Raw genomic sequence first — 17,707 nt, forward strand, 5'->3', positions numbered from 1 at the left:
AACACAAGCTACCATTCAGATAGATATTTATCTATTGAAACATAATAGGATCAAAAAATTATGATATTACTGCAACAAGCCCCTGGAGTATATTGAACAATCTTACAGGACTCAAACAGAACTGATAGTCATTAGGTAGCCTATTGGAAAATAGCCTATAGCTGCGTTTTCAGTTAAATATTTAAAGGCAAACTCCTGTTAATGATAGAGCTCATAAAAACAGAAAAGCAAAGAAAACAAAAGGGAAGGATTAGTATAAAAAACTGGCCACCAGGGTTACCAGATCCCTGTTATAAGACATCGCAACAAAGAAATCGAAAATGGGCAATAAGCGCCAATTTTGAGCGCAAATGTAGTGAAGGCACAACTTTTAAGAAAAAAAATACTTTGAAAAGTGTACTGATTTGAAGGTTACATTGCGAAGCTGCCTAAAAGAGCGCAAATGCATCCAAACAGCACAAATACGGCTCATCTAGTAAGACTGATACAGTTTCCTGAAAATACAAGACACAAGATATTGGTCGACGCACAAACAGATGACAAAACCTTTATCTCCTTAATAAAGCCCTTCGTTAGTTTAGTTTCATACAATCGAGTACCATTATTCTAATGCTTTATTTGGATATCTTTAAACATTTGACATATTCCGTCAATTACTTAGGGTATAGGATTTATTTGACATATTCCGTCAGTTACATAGAGTATAGGATTTTCATATCAATTTCAAAAGGCTTCAAATCCTCAAATTTCACGCCATCAAGTAACATCATGAATTTCTACTCTTAAGGTCTTCCGCCAATTGACACAAACCGTAAGATTTTTACATCTTTTTCGAAAACGCTCATATCATCAAGAAAAACTTTCCTGATGTTCTGCTCTGAAGATCTTCAAATACTTACTCCGTCAACTGACGTAACACAGAATTTTCATAATTTCTTTACGCAACCTAAATATGGGTATGCTCGCCCGAGTTAGACGAAAAAACAATCACTTGACCAAGAATGTAGTAGGTAGTTGATCAAGATAATAAAATTAAAAAAATTATTATACAAAAATATAAAATTATAAAATTTAAAGACTAGAGGATTTTTTTTTGCATAATCAAAACAGCAGTATACAAAATTTCTTTTCATGAAACTTAGACCGATTTGAATTGTTTTTCAAGACCTCAACTGGGTCTTGATAACCACAGGGTAAAAATGATTGACTAGCTTTCTTATTGCAATAGATACATCCTTAGCTTGACTTAGTATGACATTCTGGGCTGATTGTCTTTTCAAGGAGCGAGGTTAGCTATAAGCGGGGAATAGCCTAGAGCTTTACAACGAGGCCCAGGAATATACAAATGAACTATATCCATAACTGAACTATTTATCTAAATGTATCTAAATGTAAGATCTAAAAATCTTTATGTATCTAAATGTAAGATGTTATGTATCTAAATGTAAGAGGCTGAAATAACTAGGGCCGAAAGTCATCCCCATACACAACCACACACAGTATGCCTTGGAAAGGCAAGCTACGCAGTGGCAATATACCATGTAACAAACCTCTTATATTCTACAAGTATTATAACAAACATAATTATTTACTGGTTTATCCCCACATATACCTACACACAGTATGGCTCAGAGGCAAGCTACACAGTGGCAATATGCTATGTAACATACCTCTTATATTCTACAAGTATTATAACAAACATAATTATTTACTGGTTTATCCTCACACATACCTACACACAGTATGGCTGAGAGGCAAGCCACACAGTGGCAATATACCATGTAACATACCTCTTATATTCTACAAGTATTATAACAAACATAAATAATTACTGATTTCAGTCTATAGGGACTGCCTGACAAAAAAAAAAAACAAGAAAACTCACCCGTTCGAGACTTTCCCCAAGAATATGGGCGGTGGAGTGCCAAAATACTTTTTGGGCTTCCTCGTCGTCAAACTTAAGAAGTTTGAGGGAACAGTCTGCTTCTAAGGGACGATCCAAGTCCCACAAAGATCCATTGACCTTTGATATAACTGTGTTGTCTGCCAAACCTTTACTAAAAAAAACAAAGCCATTTAATTGTTGAACTTACAGGAGGTGGGGCACTTACACAAGAGAGGAGGACAGGCGTGCAACTACTACTACCACTAACAAATTGTTGAGCGACCAAAATACCTGTTATAATACACAACACACAAAATACACAATTGCGCTAAGCAAAATAAGGCCAACACCCCCAATGGAGATACTTTTTCACTCGAACTGTTTCCATGAAGTTCCTTTAAACACTTTCCTGCGACATCCTTACGTTTGGTTGAAATGAAATCAACTATTTTTCAGTACACACTCAAGACATGGCTAATTGTATAAAAAGCCAAGACAGATAGTCCGAGTAATTGGAGAGGCAAATCTAGGATAAGCCCTTTTTAGTATTTGTATAAAAATGATGTCATCCTTCATCCATAAAAAGTGGCTTAACTATCTAAACTTTTCTTCGACTACAGCCACAGAAACTGGGATCAAACCAAGTCTCTTTTATTCCACAAAGCGTATTATTTGACCAAGGGCGTTCAAAAGAATTATAATCGGTCATTCCGAATAACCATGTCGAAGCTCAGCCTTTCGAACCGATTACGTTTTTGAACCAAGCTTGACTAGTGTAATTACCATTACTTTTAGAAACATAATCTTGGGACTTGTGACTTGTTGAGTGAATTTCGTAACAACAATTGGTTTGGGATTATAGTGACGTATAATCCTGTCCTATGTTTATCAATTAATTTGTTGGTGATAGACTTTTGGCGAGAAGTGGGTATTTTTGAGATTGGATAATTACTGATTAGATATTTACTTTTCGTGAATTGGGATGTCAGAAAACGGTGGTAAAGCTAAGCAGGCTCCATGGATCACTGGGCCAGCTTTCCATAGAGTTGATAGCCACTGCAGCCATGGGCCTCCCCACCTAAAGATAAATATATTTCCTGCCCTTTTTCCTTTTTTTCCTGCCTTTTTTTTGAAGCCGTGATGCCTCTGTTCCAGGATGATGACTTTGCTCTGGTAAGCTTTGCGAGATATCCTTTATGACCAGTCAGAATTCTCCGTTCTGTCACAGATAAATCTGGTCGATTTAAGTACCAAGTATTTTGTTACGAATCGCATGAAGTTGAAATGGTTTTGGAACAAAATTTAAAAAATTTCGAATCAAACAAAACCGAAGCTATGAAAAAAGTTGGAAAGGGAGTTAAAGGCGCTTTTGAGGAACTCGCTCTCAGCCCACTTGCTTATAAAAATTTGGCTATAAGCTCAGATGCTACGGGACTTATTGAGCGAACTCTTAAAGATGTAGCAGTAACAAAAGAAAATATGAAACAGGCTATAGCGCAAAAAGTTAACGAAGCACTGAAAATTCATCCCTCGACCACACCATCCACTGCTGAAATTGAAAAGATAATTGGCGTAGTTCACGATGCGATAATACTGGAATATACTCCGAGATTTGACAGGATTGAAAAAGACCTGAAAATATGTCAAAATCAACTGGAATTACTTGAAAATCGAGTTGCTAGAGTTGAAGCCAAGATCGATGAAGCTGACCAAGAGTTGAGACTGAATACACTAATGTTTAACGGTGTCAAGCAACCCCCCGGTGTTGAAGTAAAAGATGCAACAATGAATATTATACGCAATAAGATGGCGTTCTCAGGTCTTGCTGATAGTGATGTTATATCTGTGCATAGGTTTCGGTTGAACTCTGTTGATAGCCGCCCTGATAAAATTTCTCCTGTTTTAGTGAAGTTTAAAGACCGTCACACAGCTGTGAAAGTTTTTGCTTGCAAAAAAAACCTTGTGAACACGAAGATTTTTGTGGCTGAGAACTTAGCAAAGAAAAAAAGAGAATTGTTGAATGCTGCAAGGGAAAAATACGGCAATAAGTTCGTGTGGTCAAACCAAGGTCGGATCTACGTCCGTCCGGAGAATGCAAATTCTGCTCGTAGACTTTGGTCTCTGAATGACATATTCGATCGTGACTGGGTGTCCTGTTTTTTTTTTTTTTATTTTAGTTTTTTCTTTTTTTTTATTTAAATTTTGAGTCTTTCTATGTGTTTATCTATTCTTATTATTATTCAATTATTCCTATTTCCTTTCTTTCCAGTTTATGTATGGGTTTTATCCCTAATGAAGAAAACAAGATCGTAGCTTTTTATTTTATTTTCTTATTATGGTTAGTTTAATACGAATACCTCGGTTAGAGTTGCTTGAAAAAAATTCTCTCTTATTTGATTATGTTTTATCACATCAGATAGGCCTCCATTTTCAAGATCGAGTTGATGAATGCCCCAAGCCACTCCGTCCTAGCCGCTACGTTCGTTTTGAAGAGTTTGGTCAAATTAAAAAAGAGTTGTATAGTTTGTGTGTTGCTCAATGGAATTGCCACATAACGTCGGCTTTTGAAGAAATTGTTCAGTTTTTAAGTAATATTAATAGTGGGATTGATGTTTTGGGAATTTGTGAATCATTCTTGAGTTTGTATAGTCTTCTCTCTTCCTACGCTTTTCCAGGTTACCAACTGATATCGAAGTCGCGGCATTCAATGGGGCGCGGGGGACTTGCATTTTTGGTGAGAAAGGGATTGAATTTTGAGGAAAGGGAGGACCTTTATTTATGGAATGAAGGTAAGATTGAAATAAATAATGGTAAAAAGTTAATTGTTTGCCTGGTTTATAGACCCCCTGGTACTCTTCCGGAGGAATTTTTTCAGGAGTTTGATATGTTTTTAAGCAGCGCCCAGTCTAATCGATCAGAGTGTGTTATTCTGGGTGATTTTAATTTTGATGTATTGAATTTAAATAGTGTTAATTTAGAATTTTTAAATCTTGCATTATCTCATGATTTGTACCCAGTGAATCTGATTCCTTCCCGTATCACTGCTCAGTCGGCAACATTAATTGATAACATATTTGTTTCTTCAAATCTATTGAGGCAAGCATTCTGTTATGTTCTCCTTCAACCTGCTTCTGACCACCTCCCGATTGTTTGTATGGCAAAACTTCTACTAAAAACCTAAGTAAGAGAGTTTATAGAGATATGAGAAATAATAACTTGAGAAAGCTGAAAGAGCAAGTTAGTACTATAGCATGGGATGAAGTTAGCGAAGAGCAGAATGCAACTACAGCATTTGACAGGTTTATGAATATTCTCTTACCGGTGTATGAGGCGTCTTGTCCTCTGAGGAAAATGAGGAAAAAGAAAAATGAGCCAAGAAAGCCATAGGTGACCACAGAATTGCTTGAAATGATGGAAACGCGAAACCAGCTTTTTGAAAAACATTAACAGAGCCCGAAAAATGCGAGTTTATTTGAAGAATTTAAACGAGTGAGAAACAAAGTTAACCATAAGCGTCGCAGTGACAAAAAAGCATATTATGCTTCTGCTTTTAATGGTAAAAGTGGTGATGCAAAAGGAACCTGGCGACTAATAAATGAGGTTTTAAAAGGGAAGACTAATGATAATGATGGAGTAAAGAGTCTGATGGTGAATGGAAGTGAAATCACTGATAAACAGGAAATGGTTGATGAATTCGCAAAATTTTTCACGAATATAGGCGCGAGTATTAAGGAAGACGTAGCTAAAAAGTCTAGAAGACATCTGGTGAAGTACTTGATTGATAATCGAGGCGACGGGCGAATTTTTTCGTTCGAGAAGTGCACAACAAAGGAGATCGAGAGCACAGTGAATGGACTGAAGTCCAACTCGGCCGGAATAGATGGACTTAATCTTAGAGCTGTAAATGCTATCCTAGTTTATATATTACCTTGTCTAACTGACTTAATAAATCTATCACTCCAGACCGGCGAATTCCCTAGTGGTCTTAAACTGGCAAAGGTAATACCATTGTATAAAGGTGGGAAGAAACAAGAACTATCGAATTAGCGACCGATTTCGTTATTGCCTATTTTTTCTAAAATCTATGAAAAGATAATTCACAGGAGACTTTATGAATATTTGGATAAACTAGGAATATTGTGTGACAGCCAATTTGGATTCCGCAGTAAACATTCTACTAGCCTTGCTGTTCATTATCTTCTGGATGTAATCAATGGAGCTCTAAAAAAGGTCTTATTCTTTTAACAATCTTTGTTGACTTCAAAAAAGCCTTGAACACTGTGGATTTTGAGTTGCTGCTGTGTCGCCTATCTAGTCTGGGGATAAAAGATGTTTGCTTTGATTGGTTTAAATCATACTTGTATGGAAGGTCAACTAAAGTAATGATAGATGACATCGTTAACGGAGTCTATCCTGTAAAATGTGGAGTTCCTCAGGGCTCAGTCCTTGGTCCATTACTCTTTCTCGTATACATAGATACTCTGAGGTTCTACATGCCTGAAGCAACTGTTACAGCATTTGCAGATGATACTGCTTTGACGATTTCTGCACAGTCACTGGAAGAACTAATAGATAAAGCAAACCGAACGCTGGAAAAACTTTTGGTGTTTACCTCCTTGAGTTACCTTGCTGTTAATACTTCTAAGACAAATTATATGATTTTTAGTAGGGTAGGAAAAATTGTAAATAGTGCTTCCGTAGTATTTGAAAATTTTTCGCTTTCACAAGTTTTTGAAAAAAAATATTTAGGATTTTATGTTGATAAGAATTTGAGTTGGAAGAAACACACAAATATGATTTCTTCTAAACTTGCACGAGGTCTTGGAGTGATGCGGCGTTTGAAACACGTGTTACCCTTAACTGTTTTAAGAAATGTATATCATACTGTTTTTCATCCTTTTATTGTTTATGGTTGCTGTATTTATGCATCTAATTTTTCTTCAAACATTAAAAGACTGCAGATTCTTCAGAATAAGGCACTTCGAGTACTGGGTGAGTTTGTTCAGTATGAGCATACGCGTGAATGTTTTATCAGTTTTAGAATTTTAAATATTCATCAGATCAGAGATCATCAGGCGGGAGTGTTTACTTACCAGGTGCTTAATAGATTATCTCCAGAATATTTTAGAGTTTTTTTTTAAGTTTAATTCTGATTATCATCATCATAGGACTAGAGGTCGTGGAAGCTTAGTCTCAGAAGTAAGGAGTACGAGTTGATCTAGTTTTGCATTTAGAAATTATGCAGTTAATTTGTGGAATGGTTTCCCGGAGAGCATTAGGGAGTCAGAAAACCAGTTTCATTTTAAAATTATATTAAAAAATTTTTTGTTGGGTGGGAATTAATTTTTTTTTTTCTTCTTTTTTCTTTTTTTAAATGTTAAATTGTAATTAAGTTGTAAAACAAAAAGTTGAAAAAAAGTTAAATTGAGTTAATTTGTATTGAATAGTATGAAAAGAGTAGAAAGAGTGAATATGTTTTGGTTTATGATAAAAGATTGTGTGACGCTGCTCAAGTTACAATAGTGGCTTAATAAAACGTCATACGTTCTTACCATTTCTACGTTTGTTGATAATGTTATTCAAAAAATGTGTTGTAAGTGCCAGTTAAGTATGATGTATAATTAGTTGAAAATAAAAGTCAAGTCAAGTCAACTTATCTTCCCATTCAACCAAAAGTTGTTTGCTGTATCTTCCCAAATAGCAAAAACACACTCCATACCTTCTCTATTCTACTTTTCACAACTTCATTGTATCTACTATCCTCACTAATAATGCTTCCTTTGTAGGTGAAGTTACCCACTTTTCCGATCTTCACCTTACCTAATATCACCCCTTCATCCTCATTTATTTTTAGTTGAAGAGATTTACTCTGATTAACATTGAATTCTATACCTACTGTCACAGTCAGATCTATTAACCCCCCCCCCCCCCCGAAAAAAAATGTTTCCCAAACTTTGACCATTAAACATTAAACCTTCTGCATAACATCAGCCTAGGAAAACTTTATTATCCAACTTGATACCACATTCTCTTATAGTTTTTGTTGGGTGAGGATAGAGTTCATCAAAACAGTCCATTTAAACAAGTAACATTATCTTAAGTAAGTTCCTTCCACGGGAAACACGTATATAATTATAACTTTCGCTTTCATCCTCTTTCTTATAAAACAGTTTAACTTCCTAAAATCATATATCTTCTTTACAAAAAATCATGGTACTTTGTCAATTAGCTGGAACCTACGCAAGAAGTCAAGATTGGTTAATGCAAATGAAATAAACAAAGTATGATGAAAATATAATAGGTTAGAAATAAATTTGGGCTATATATTTACACATTAGGGGGATGGGGGTAAAGCACAGCATATATTGAATACCTAACCTAACCTAGGTACCCCTTTCCCCCTAAATTCCCCCAAAAACAAATTTAAATGTTGTAAACGCAATGACAAATCACGGTTTACAATCCAATTCTCTATTGAAAGAAACCCGTATGACTAGTTTCTTAAGCACCTTCCGTGTACAATATGTCGCGTGGGTTCCAACTAATTGACAAGTGGGAAAATCATTCAATGTTTTCAGTCTAATCTCTATCCTCGTAAACACCAACAAATATCGAAAATACATTTAGCAGTTTATCAGCACCTAAGACCTTGATAACTTCCAATCCTTTTAGGCATCCTCTGACTAATTCTCATTATTAACTCGTCTTGTATTTTTCGTCGCTTTTCTATTTTGTTTGTCACATAGATCTGTGGATAATTTTTCGAAAGTTCAATTGCTTCTAAATTGCATCAGCCATGCATTTCTGATGAAAGTGCATTAGCCCCCCCCCCCTTTGGGCAAATAGAACAATATAAACAGGTGATAAGTGACAGGTGAAATAACACACACACACACACACACACACAGACACTTTTATGTAAGATTTAGTAGCGTAGCGGTAACAGCACTTGCCCGTGGCCTTGTTAGCTTGGGTTTGAACCTTAGATAGGACAATTTTGTGTCTTATATAATACTGAATGTTAGTCTTAGATAAGACAAAAACTAGCAAAAAATACACACACGCACATACACTTTTATATAATATTTGGTAGCGTAGCAGTAACAGCACTTACCCGCGGCCTTGGTAGCTTGGGTTCGAACCTTAGATAGGACAATTTTTGTATTATAGAATACTGGAATATTAGTCTAACATAAGACGAAAAAGTAGCAAAAAATACACTGCTCGAGAATCTTTTAATATATGTGAAAATGAGATAATGATAATCAATTATAGAGATACTGATAAGGGCGCTGCAACACAAGAGGCGCCAAGGAATATACTGTGTTATGAGAAACTATTGTGGCAATTCAAACCATTTGACGGATAAAAATTATTGATATATGCTCAGTAATTCGGTTTAGGCTGGGGGAGTGAGGGGTTTCTTTTTTCTTTTTTCCACAATGAAAACATAAGAAAACCCCAGAAAGGACATTTTTCAAAACCCAAGGGGAGTGGCAATTTTTCCGAAGGGGAGGGAAAATAGAAAAATTTCAGAGGGCCCATCAATATTTTCTTTTTAATTTGAAGAAGAAGGACCCAGAAATTAAGCAAATTCAGGGTTGGAGGAGGGGGTTAACTGACTCAAGATGCGTTGATGCCATGAAGAATACAAGCTGTAGGAAATTCGTTTCCTATGCATCCAAAAGGTAATTTTTGAAGAGCACAAAGGTAAGGGGAGAGGTAAAGGCCAAGAGGTAAAGGTAAGGCCAATTTCGGCCATTTTTGAAAGGTAATCTATGCAACCAAAAGGTAATTTTTGAACAGGGCAGAAGAAGTGTCAGCCCACTGCACTAAATTGCTAAATTTATAGGTATTCACTATAACACATGACTTGAGTGTGTTTCAAGGGCAACAAGAGAACTATTGGGGGATGTTTACATGGATATTAAGAATCTGAGTATATATTTTTTATTGGTCTAGTAACGGGAAAAATAACCTCCCCCCTCCATTTTGCAGCTTGGAGTAACAATGTGGCGTGAGCAAGGGAATCCGAAGCCTGTTTTACATTATGTCGTCCCAGGACCAACTGAAAAGGAAGCATTGGCATCAATCTATGCAGTTGTAAGTGCTGACCTGTCATTTGCCTAGCCTGACGTCACCTCCATCGAAAGGTCTTACACTCTACAGTCGACAGCTGAAGCCTTTTACCCTTGCACACTTTTAAGGACCGAAAACCAAAACGCAGTGGTTCCCAACAGAAATTGGTCCAGACCCCCACCAAGGGTCTTCCACCCATGAAGTATACCCTGGTGTCAACTTTATTGCTCACTTGACTCACTACGGTCAGCATCTTTCAATATATGCGTGTTAAAGTAACGTTATAATTTCAGTTTATCTATTTTTTTATAGCCAACTTTAAATTCTATTGCTTCTGATTAAACTACACTTTCAAATATAAGCTGCAACTTCTTCAGCTCTTTGGTGTTGTATGGCACCAATGCTTTGCCACATCCTAATCTGCTGTGCCATATCTCAATTTTAAGCTGCAGCTGTTTGGTATCTAAAGGTGCCATATGAATAAAGGCTTATACAACAACTTTATGTTTCTCTCTTGATTCAACTGATTCAGCTTCTTCAGCTCTTTAGTGTCGTATGGCACCAATGTTTTGCCACATCTTAATATGCTTTGCCACATCTCAATTTTAAGTTGCAGCTGTTTGGTATCTAAAGGTGTCCTATGAATACAACAACTTAATGTTTCTCTTTTGAATAATTTATCTCTTAATTCAATAGAAGGAAAGTTAGAGAGACAGATAAACATAATTTAGGTTTTAAAGATAAGCTAAGTACAAAAATCCGTACCTAATTCCACAAGCCACTTCATATGGAGTAGTTCTCCACGACTGCCCATAAATTTCTTTCCCGTCAGGTAACGTGATTTTGATGGGCTTTGGCTCTTTTGCTTTCAGATCTTCTTCAGCTTCAGCCTTCAGCCTATTCCACATTTGCATCCGCTCCTAAATAATTTGATATGTTGAAATACTTGATACTTTGAAATAATTTGATATGATTAAATAATTTGATATAGGATATACGTCATTGGATATACATGCTTTTAACGATATGCACAAAGGGGAAAGAGATCCCTTCCTGATATTAAATAATGGAATTCCTCGAAAAATCGCAATGTAAAAATTGATTTTTTTATTATTTCAGCCCAAAAGGAAAAATCCTTTTACCACCATTTACACCCCCCCCCCCCTCCCCCATACTAAAATCACACCTGTGCTCAGTTATACATACGTACCTCAACGCAAAAAAAGGGAACAGGGTCCCCCAAAAACTAAAATAGCTTTGGACATAGACGTAGAATAGTCAAGTTTTACCACCAAAGTAAATCCCACCACTCTAAGAAAAAGTTCAACTTCAAAAAACAATAAACATAATACACCTCTTTTTCCAGTGATAAATGTCGGATCATTAACGGAATGGTCTGATGTGATCAAACTAGTCACAAATTTCTCGACGTTACAAACGAGAAATAAAAATATGTTTAAAGTGGGCATACCAAAATAAATCTAGTAGCCTACATCACTTCCCATTTTCATAGCATTTTGTATTGAAGGATAACTTGGAATTAAAATTATTAGTGTTGCTGATCCTGATGGAATACAGCAGGAGTTTCTGAAAGTCAGTAGCGCATCCATTAGGTCACTTTCCCCAACCATGGTGGGAAGTCATGATAGTTCCTTTCAGAGGCAACGCTATAGCGTTGCCTATAGTAAAGGCCAGACGACTCCAATGTTTTATTTTTTTTTTTTCCCCAGAGGCACTTCACATGAAAGGGGTCGTCGTAGAAACTTCAAAGGGAGCTCTTTCGATTAGATAGCGAGAGTTCTAGTGCCCTTTTTAATAGTCGAAAGTGATTGGAGTACAGCTAGCCCCCCCCCACGCCCATCATTCCGCCAAACACAACCAATCAAAATTTCCAGATAGCCTTTTTTCAGCGTAGTTGATTTACAGAGAGATAATATGTTTTTGAGGAGGACACTCCCCCTCAACCCTCAGGGCAAGGGTTTTCAAGTCTTGCCCTGGGGGCGTATACGGTTTTTATAGAAGGTTTTGCAGTCTAAACTTAAATACAATCTAATTCTATTTGATGTTCAAAGGACTAGTTCCCTTTAATAGTTAAATGTGAAAGGAGGACAACAAGCCCTCCCCACGCCCATCATTTCCCCAAACACATCCAATCAAAACTTTGAGATAGCCATTTTGTTCAGTGTAGTTGATTTCCAGATAGAAAATATGATTTTGAGGAGGACACTCCCCCACAACCCTCAGGGCAAGGGTTTTAAGTTATGCCCTGGGGGCATATAAGGTTTTTATAGAAGACGTTGTCGTATAAACTTCATAACAGACTCGTTCAATTGGACATTCAAAGGTCTAGTGCCTTTTTTAATAGTTGAAAGTGATTGGAGGGCAACTAGTCCCCCACGCCCACCTTTTGCCGAAAAACATCCAGTAAAAATTTTTAGGTAGACATTTTGTTCAGCGTAGTTGATTTCTAGATAGAAAATATATTTTTGAGGAGGACATTCCCCCATAACCCTCAGGGCAAGGGTTTTAAGTTATTCCCTGGGGGAATATAAGGTTTTTATAGGAGGCGTTGTTGTAGAAACTTCGAAAAAGGCTCATTCGATAGGAAATTCAAAGGGCTAGTGCCCTTTTTAATAGTCAAAAAGTTATTGGAGGGCAACTAACCCCCCTCTCACACCACCTTTTCCCCAAACACACCCAATCAAAATTTTGAGATAGCCATTTTATTAAACGTAGTTTTAAGTTCTGAAAATTAGGTTTTTGAGGATGACAACGCCCTCACAGCCCTCATCGAAATGGTTATAAGTTTTGCCCTTGAGGATATAAGGTCTTGTTTAGAAAACGTTGTCGTAGAAACTTCGGAAAGGACTCATTCGATTTGAATTTTAAATGGCTAGTTCCCTTAATCATAGTCGAAAGTGAGTCTAAGGCAACTGATACCCCTTCCACGCCCACCATTTCCACAAACACATCCAATAAAAACTTTAATATAGCAATTTTGTTCAACGTAAGTTGAAATTTCCAGAAATTATGTGTTTGAGCAGGACATTCCCCCCACAATCTTTAGGGGTAAGGGTTATAAGTTAGGCTATGCCCTGGAGGCATATATAGTTCTTATGGAAGGAATGCTCGTATAAACTTCAGAGAGGGCTCATTTGATTGGAAACTGAAAGTTTTAGTTCAATTTTTAAGCGTCAAAAGATATTGGAGGGTAACCAGCTCCCCCCCCCCCAAACTCTCTTTTCCCAAATACATCCAATAAAAATTTTAAGTTAGCTATTTTGTTAAAAATAGTTCAAAGATCATATAACAAAAATTCCGGTGTCAACACAACCCACCAGTGCCCCAGGGCAGGCGTTGTAAGTTATGCCCTGGGGCATAACTTACAACGTATAACAACATAACTAACATAACGTATTAATTTCAAAGAGGGATCATTTGATTGGAAATCGAAAGTTTTAGTTCACTTTTTAAGAGTCAAAAGAGATTGGAGGGTACCTAGCCCCCCCACCTCCACGCCCTTTTTTACTCGAACCCATCCGATAAGAACTTCGAGAAAGTTTTTTTTAATAGTTCATAGACCATATAACGAAAACTCAGGGGTCATCACAGCCCCCCAGGACCCGAGGGCGGGTGTTGTAAGTTATGCCTTGGGGGGATATATGGTTCTTATTGAAGGGATGCTCGTAAAAAATTCAGAGATGGCTCACTTGATTGGAAATAGAAAGTTCTAGTTAAGTTATTTTGAGTCAAAAGATACTGGACGGCAACTATCACCCACGCCCCTATTCCCCAAATATATCAACTAAAATTTTTAGACAGCCATAGAGTTAGAAATGTCTCAAAAATCAGATAATGAAATCTCAGGTGTCGTCACAACCCCCCAGGGCTCGGGGGCAGGCGTTGTAATTTATGCCCTGAGACATATATTGTTTGTATGAAAGCGATTCTCGTATAAAATTCAGAGCGGGCTCATTTGATTGAATATTGAAAGTTCGAGCTCACTTTTTAATAGTCAAAAGAGATCCGAGGGAGACTGCCCCCCCCCCCACGCGTTCTTTTTCAAAACCAATCTGATGAAAATTTTGAGATAGACATCTTGTTGAAAAAATAGTTCAAAGGTCGGATAAGAAAAACTCCGGTGTCAATACAACCCCCCAGGGCACAGGGGAAGGCAATCTGAGTTATGCCTTAAGGGCATCTATGGTTCTTATGAAAGGGATGCTCGTATAAACTTCATAGAGGGCTCATTTGATTGGAAATTGAAAGTTCTAGTTCACTTTTTAAGAGTCAAGAGAGTTAAACCAGCCCCCCCCCCAAGCTCTTTTTTCCCCAAACCAGTCCGCTACAAATTTTGAGATAGCCAGTGTTTTGGAAATTATTCAAAAATTAGATAACAAAAACACCCCCCAGAGCCGGGGGGATAGGCGTTGTAAGTGTTGTCCTGGGGGCATATATGGTTCTTATGAAAGGGATGCTCGTATAAACTTCAGAGAGGGCTCATTTGATTGGGAATTGAATGTTCTAGTTCAAATTTTAAGAGTTAAAAGATATCCGAGGACAACTAGCCCCCCCCCCACACACCCTTTATTCCCCAAGCCCATCCGATTAATTTTTTATAAGAACCATTTCATTAAAAATAGTTCAAAGGTCAGATAAGAAAAATTCCTTTGTCGACAGAACCCGCCAAGGCCATGAGGCAGGCGTTATGAGTAATGTTCTAGGGGCATATATAGTTCTTATGGAAGGGATGATGGTATAAAATTTAGAGAGGGCTCATATGGTTGGAAACTTAAAGTGCGTGTCCAATTTTTTAGAGCCAAATGTGATCGGAGGGTAGCTAGCCCCCCTCCTCCACGCCCTAAATGTATCATATAAACATTTCGAGATAGATATTCTTTTTAAAATATTTAAATGTTATTACAAAAAAAACCTCCAGTGTCGACACAGTCCCCCAGGGTTCAATTGAATATGAATATCAAGCTTAAAACGAAAAAAAATATTTTCCTATTGAAGTATAAATGAAACTTAAAACGAACAGAAATTAAATAAACCATCAATACAAACAAACATACAATAGATATTAATATAAATTAATAAATAAATCTTAAAGCAAGTGAAACTTAAATTGAATATGCAGAACAAGCTTGACACAAACAAAAATCACCACAAACAAGAGTTTGGGTATGACCTCCTTCTCTTTCTGTAAAAGTCCAAAACCCACTGCGTCATTGGCGCTTTACTGAATGCTGAATGCGTCTTAAACAATCTTGCAAAGTAAAAAAAACATTAAACTGAATATCTGATGGATAATGATATCAATTCTTGCAAGATCCATCAGTTCAAGAAGCTATTTCACTTTAATTTCATTCTTATTTTCAATACTGTAAGAACTGGAAAAGAAAATATTTGTAATATAATCCGTTTTCAGTTAAGCGCCAATGACGCAGTCACGCTTTTGGTTTTTATTTACAGTTAGAAAAGGAGGCAGTATCCTAGCACTTGCTCGTAGGGAAACTATATTCTTCTTTAACAACTTTAAAAAGAACTAATAAATTAAACTGAATATTTGATGCATAATGATATTAATTGCTGAAAGTTCATCAGTTCAAAATGTTAGTATAATTTTAATGTTTATTTTCAATATTAAAAACAAAAGAAAATATTTGTCATAAAATTTGTTTTCAGTAAAGTGCCAATGAGTCAGTAGGTTTTAGGCTTCTGCAGTGAGGCGATACCCAAACTCTTGTTTGTAGTTATTTTTATTCGATTCAAACTTGATTTGCATATTCAATTTAAGTTTCACTCGCTTTAAGATTTATTTATTCATTTACATTTCATAGTCTTACCAGTCATGCCGCTAATTACTGACAAGGGTCATTCTTGGTCACATCCAAGCAATCAGTGATCAACTTCAACAATGAGGGTATCTCAGAATATCGAGCTTGCCCCGACCAAAAACGTCAACAGTTGATCAGGTTTTCAGTTGTTCAGAACATGACAAACACCTTGAACTCGACTGCACTACAACTTCTACAAATTTTAAACCTTGACCTCATTTCTGAATGAGGTCATTTGAATGAGGTCATTTTGAATGAGGTCAATGAGGCATTTGACCTCATTTTTAGATGTACTCTTTTCTTCTCCTTAATTTTTTTTTCTATTAATTCTATTGTCTTTTTCGATTTTTTTTTTGGTAGACGGATTTTCAATTAAATAAATCAATATATTCGCAAGCTCATTAAAAACAAAACTTAAGCTCAAATTTTATAAAATACATATGATTAATAAATACTTAAAAGAAGATGCCAAAATACTTGCTTCAATAAATGCTGGCCATGGATTTAATTCACAAGCTTGCTGAAGGGGCTTAACTTTTTCTATGGGTGCCATCTGAAAGAAGATATTTTTAAAAATAATAAACAATGATAATGATGATAATAATGCTTCTTCTACAATTTTTTTCGCTTTTTTTAGAAAAAAAATTATTGGAAAAATAAAATTTTATATAACCTGAAGCAACAGGCAGTGGAGAACAGACCCATATTTCTAGTGAAAATTTAGAAAAATGTATTCAAAGCACAGAAGGCACGAAAAGAAAATTTGGAGACAATTGAGAAGAGACTTTACAAAATGAATAATTTGGACTTATAAAGAACATTTACTTATATTCAATATACTTGCATTTAATTATATTCAATATCAACTTATATTCAATGTTCATTATTTGGACTTGTATACTTATATTTGATACACGACATACATCCGAAATTGGAGCAAAGGATGAATAGAATGCACACATTAACACGTGTTTTGACAGTATGTAATCAATGAACAAGTTAGTCACAAGCTGAGTTCCACAAGGGGCTATTCTTGTAAAAAGTTAGGGTCCACATGCTAGATACTACTACTACTACTAACAACTCACCGCAGCACCAACCCGCCAGAGGCCAACACAGCTACGCAAGCTCCTCCTCCATCCCAATCTATTTAAAACCTCCCTTTTTACACCCTCCCAGGAAGTTCCCATTCCCTTTAAATATTTATTTACATGCTAGATAAGGCTGGATCTATTTACCTGTTGGATAACTAGAGAGCTACCAGAAATCTTCAAAATTAATAGGATCAGTTTAACATGATAAATTAGTATTTATTCAAAAAAAGTTATTGTTCAGATAGCCTACTACTATTTAAGTGTTGGGTTGCATGTAGGTTTTACTTCACTAAATTGTTTTACCCCCTACTCTTAATTATTGGCCAAACTTAATTATTTATCTTTTTTGTCTTTGTCCTTGTAGGTGTGCTTTGTAGGCTATTTGATTTGTAGTAAATAACTGAATAATAATAAAAATTTGTGCCGATAAAAAAGTTATCAGCAACAATCCAGTTTGTGTAAACCTGGACCGAATATCTAAGGCAAGTAGCCTACACAAAGAGAGAGAGAGGAGGGGTGTCAGTCATTGGACTGTTGCCTTAAGCAAATGCAGGTTTTTGTCAAAGAATTCCCCTTCCTCCTAGAACAAGAAACTTGTAGTTGCAAGGCAATTACCAAATTACCTTGACAAATATTATAACTATTACTATGCGTGTTTATATATTCTACAACTATAATAATTTATTAATTATACTATACAAATACTATACTACTATAGTTACACTACTGTGTCATATAATAATACTAGAATTATACTGTTATGCTATAATATTATTACTATAAGTCACTCATTTCAGCACTGTACTGCT

General features: G+C 36.2%; 1 protein-coding gene across 4 annotated transcripts in view; it reads right to left on the reverse strand.

Moving 5' to 3' along the window:
• Nucleotides 1–17,707, reverse strand: part of ThrRS (threonine--tRNA ligase) — a 69,790-nt gene that overhangs the window by 38,080 nt on the left and 14,003 nt on the right. For all 4 annotated transcript variants that reach the window (XM_089100894.1, XM_089100895.1, XM_089100892.1 and 1 more), the window contains 3 exons: nucleotides 16,286–16,357; nucleotides 10,730–10,884; nucleotides 1,886–2,057 (listed from right to left, as the gene is read on the reverse strand). In XM_089100894.1, the coding sequence (XP_088957020.1) occupies nucleotides 1,886–2,057; nucleotides 10,730–10,884; nucleotides 16,286–16,357 (399 nt within the window). The remainder of the gene's footprint in view (nucleotides 1–1,885; nucleotides 2,058–10,729; nucleotides 10,885–16,285; nucleotides 16,358–17,707) is intronic.

Source organism: Artemia sp. Qi Xiang Cuo, chromosome 15, assembly GCF_049724085.1.
Source record: "Artemia sp. Qi Xiang Cuo chromosome 15, ASM4972408v1, whole genome shotgun sequence".
In the NCBI taxonomy this organism is placed as follows: domain Eukaryota; kingdom Metazoa; phylum Arthropoda; class Branchiopoda; order Anostraca; family Artemiidae; genus Artemia; species Artemia sp. Qi Xiang Cuo.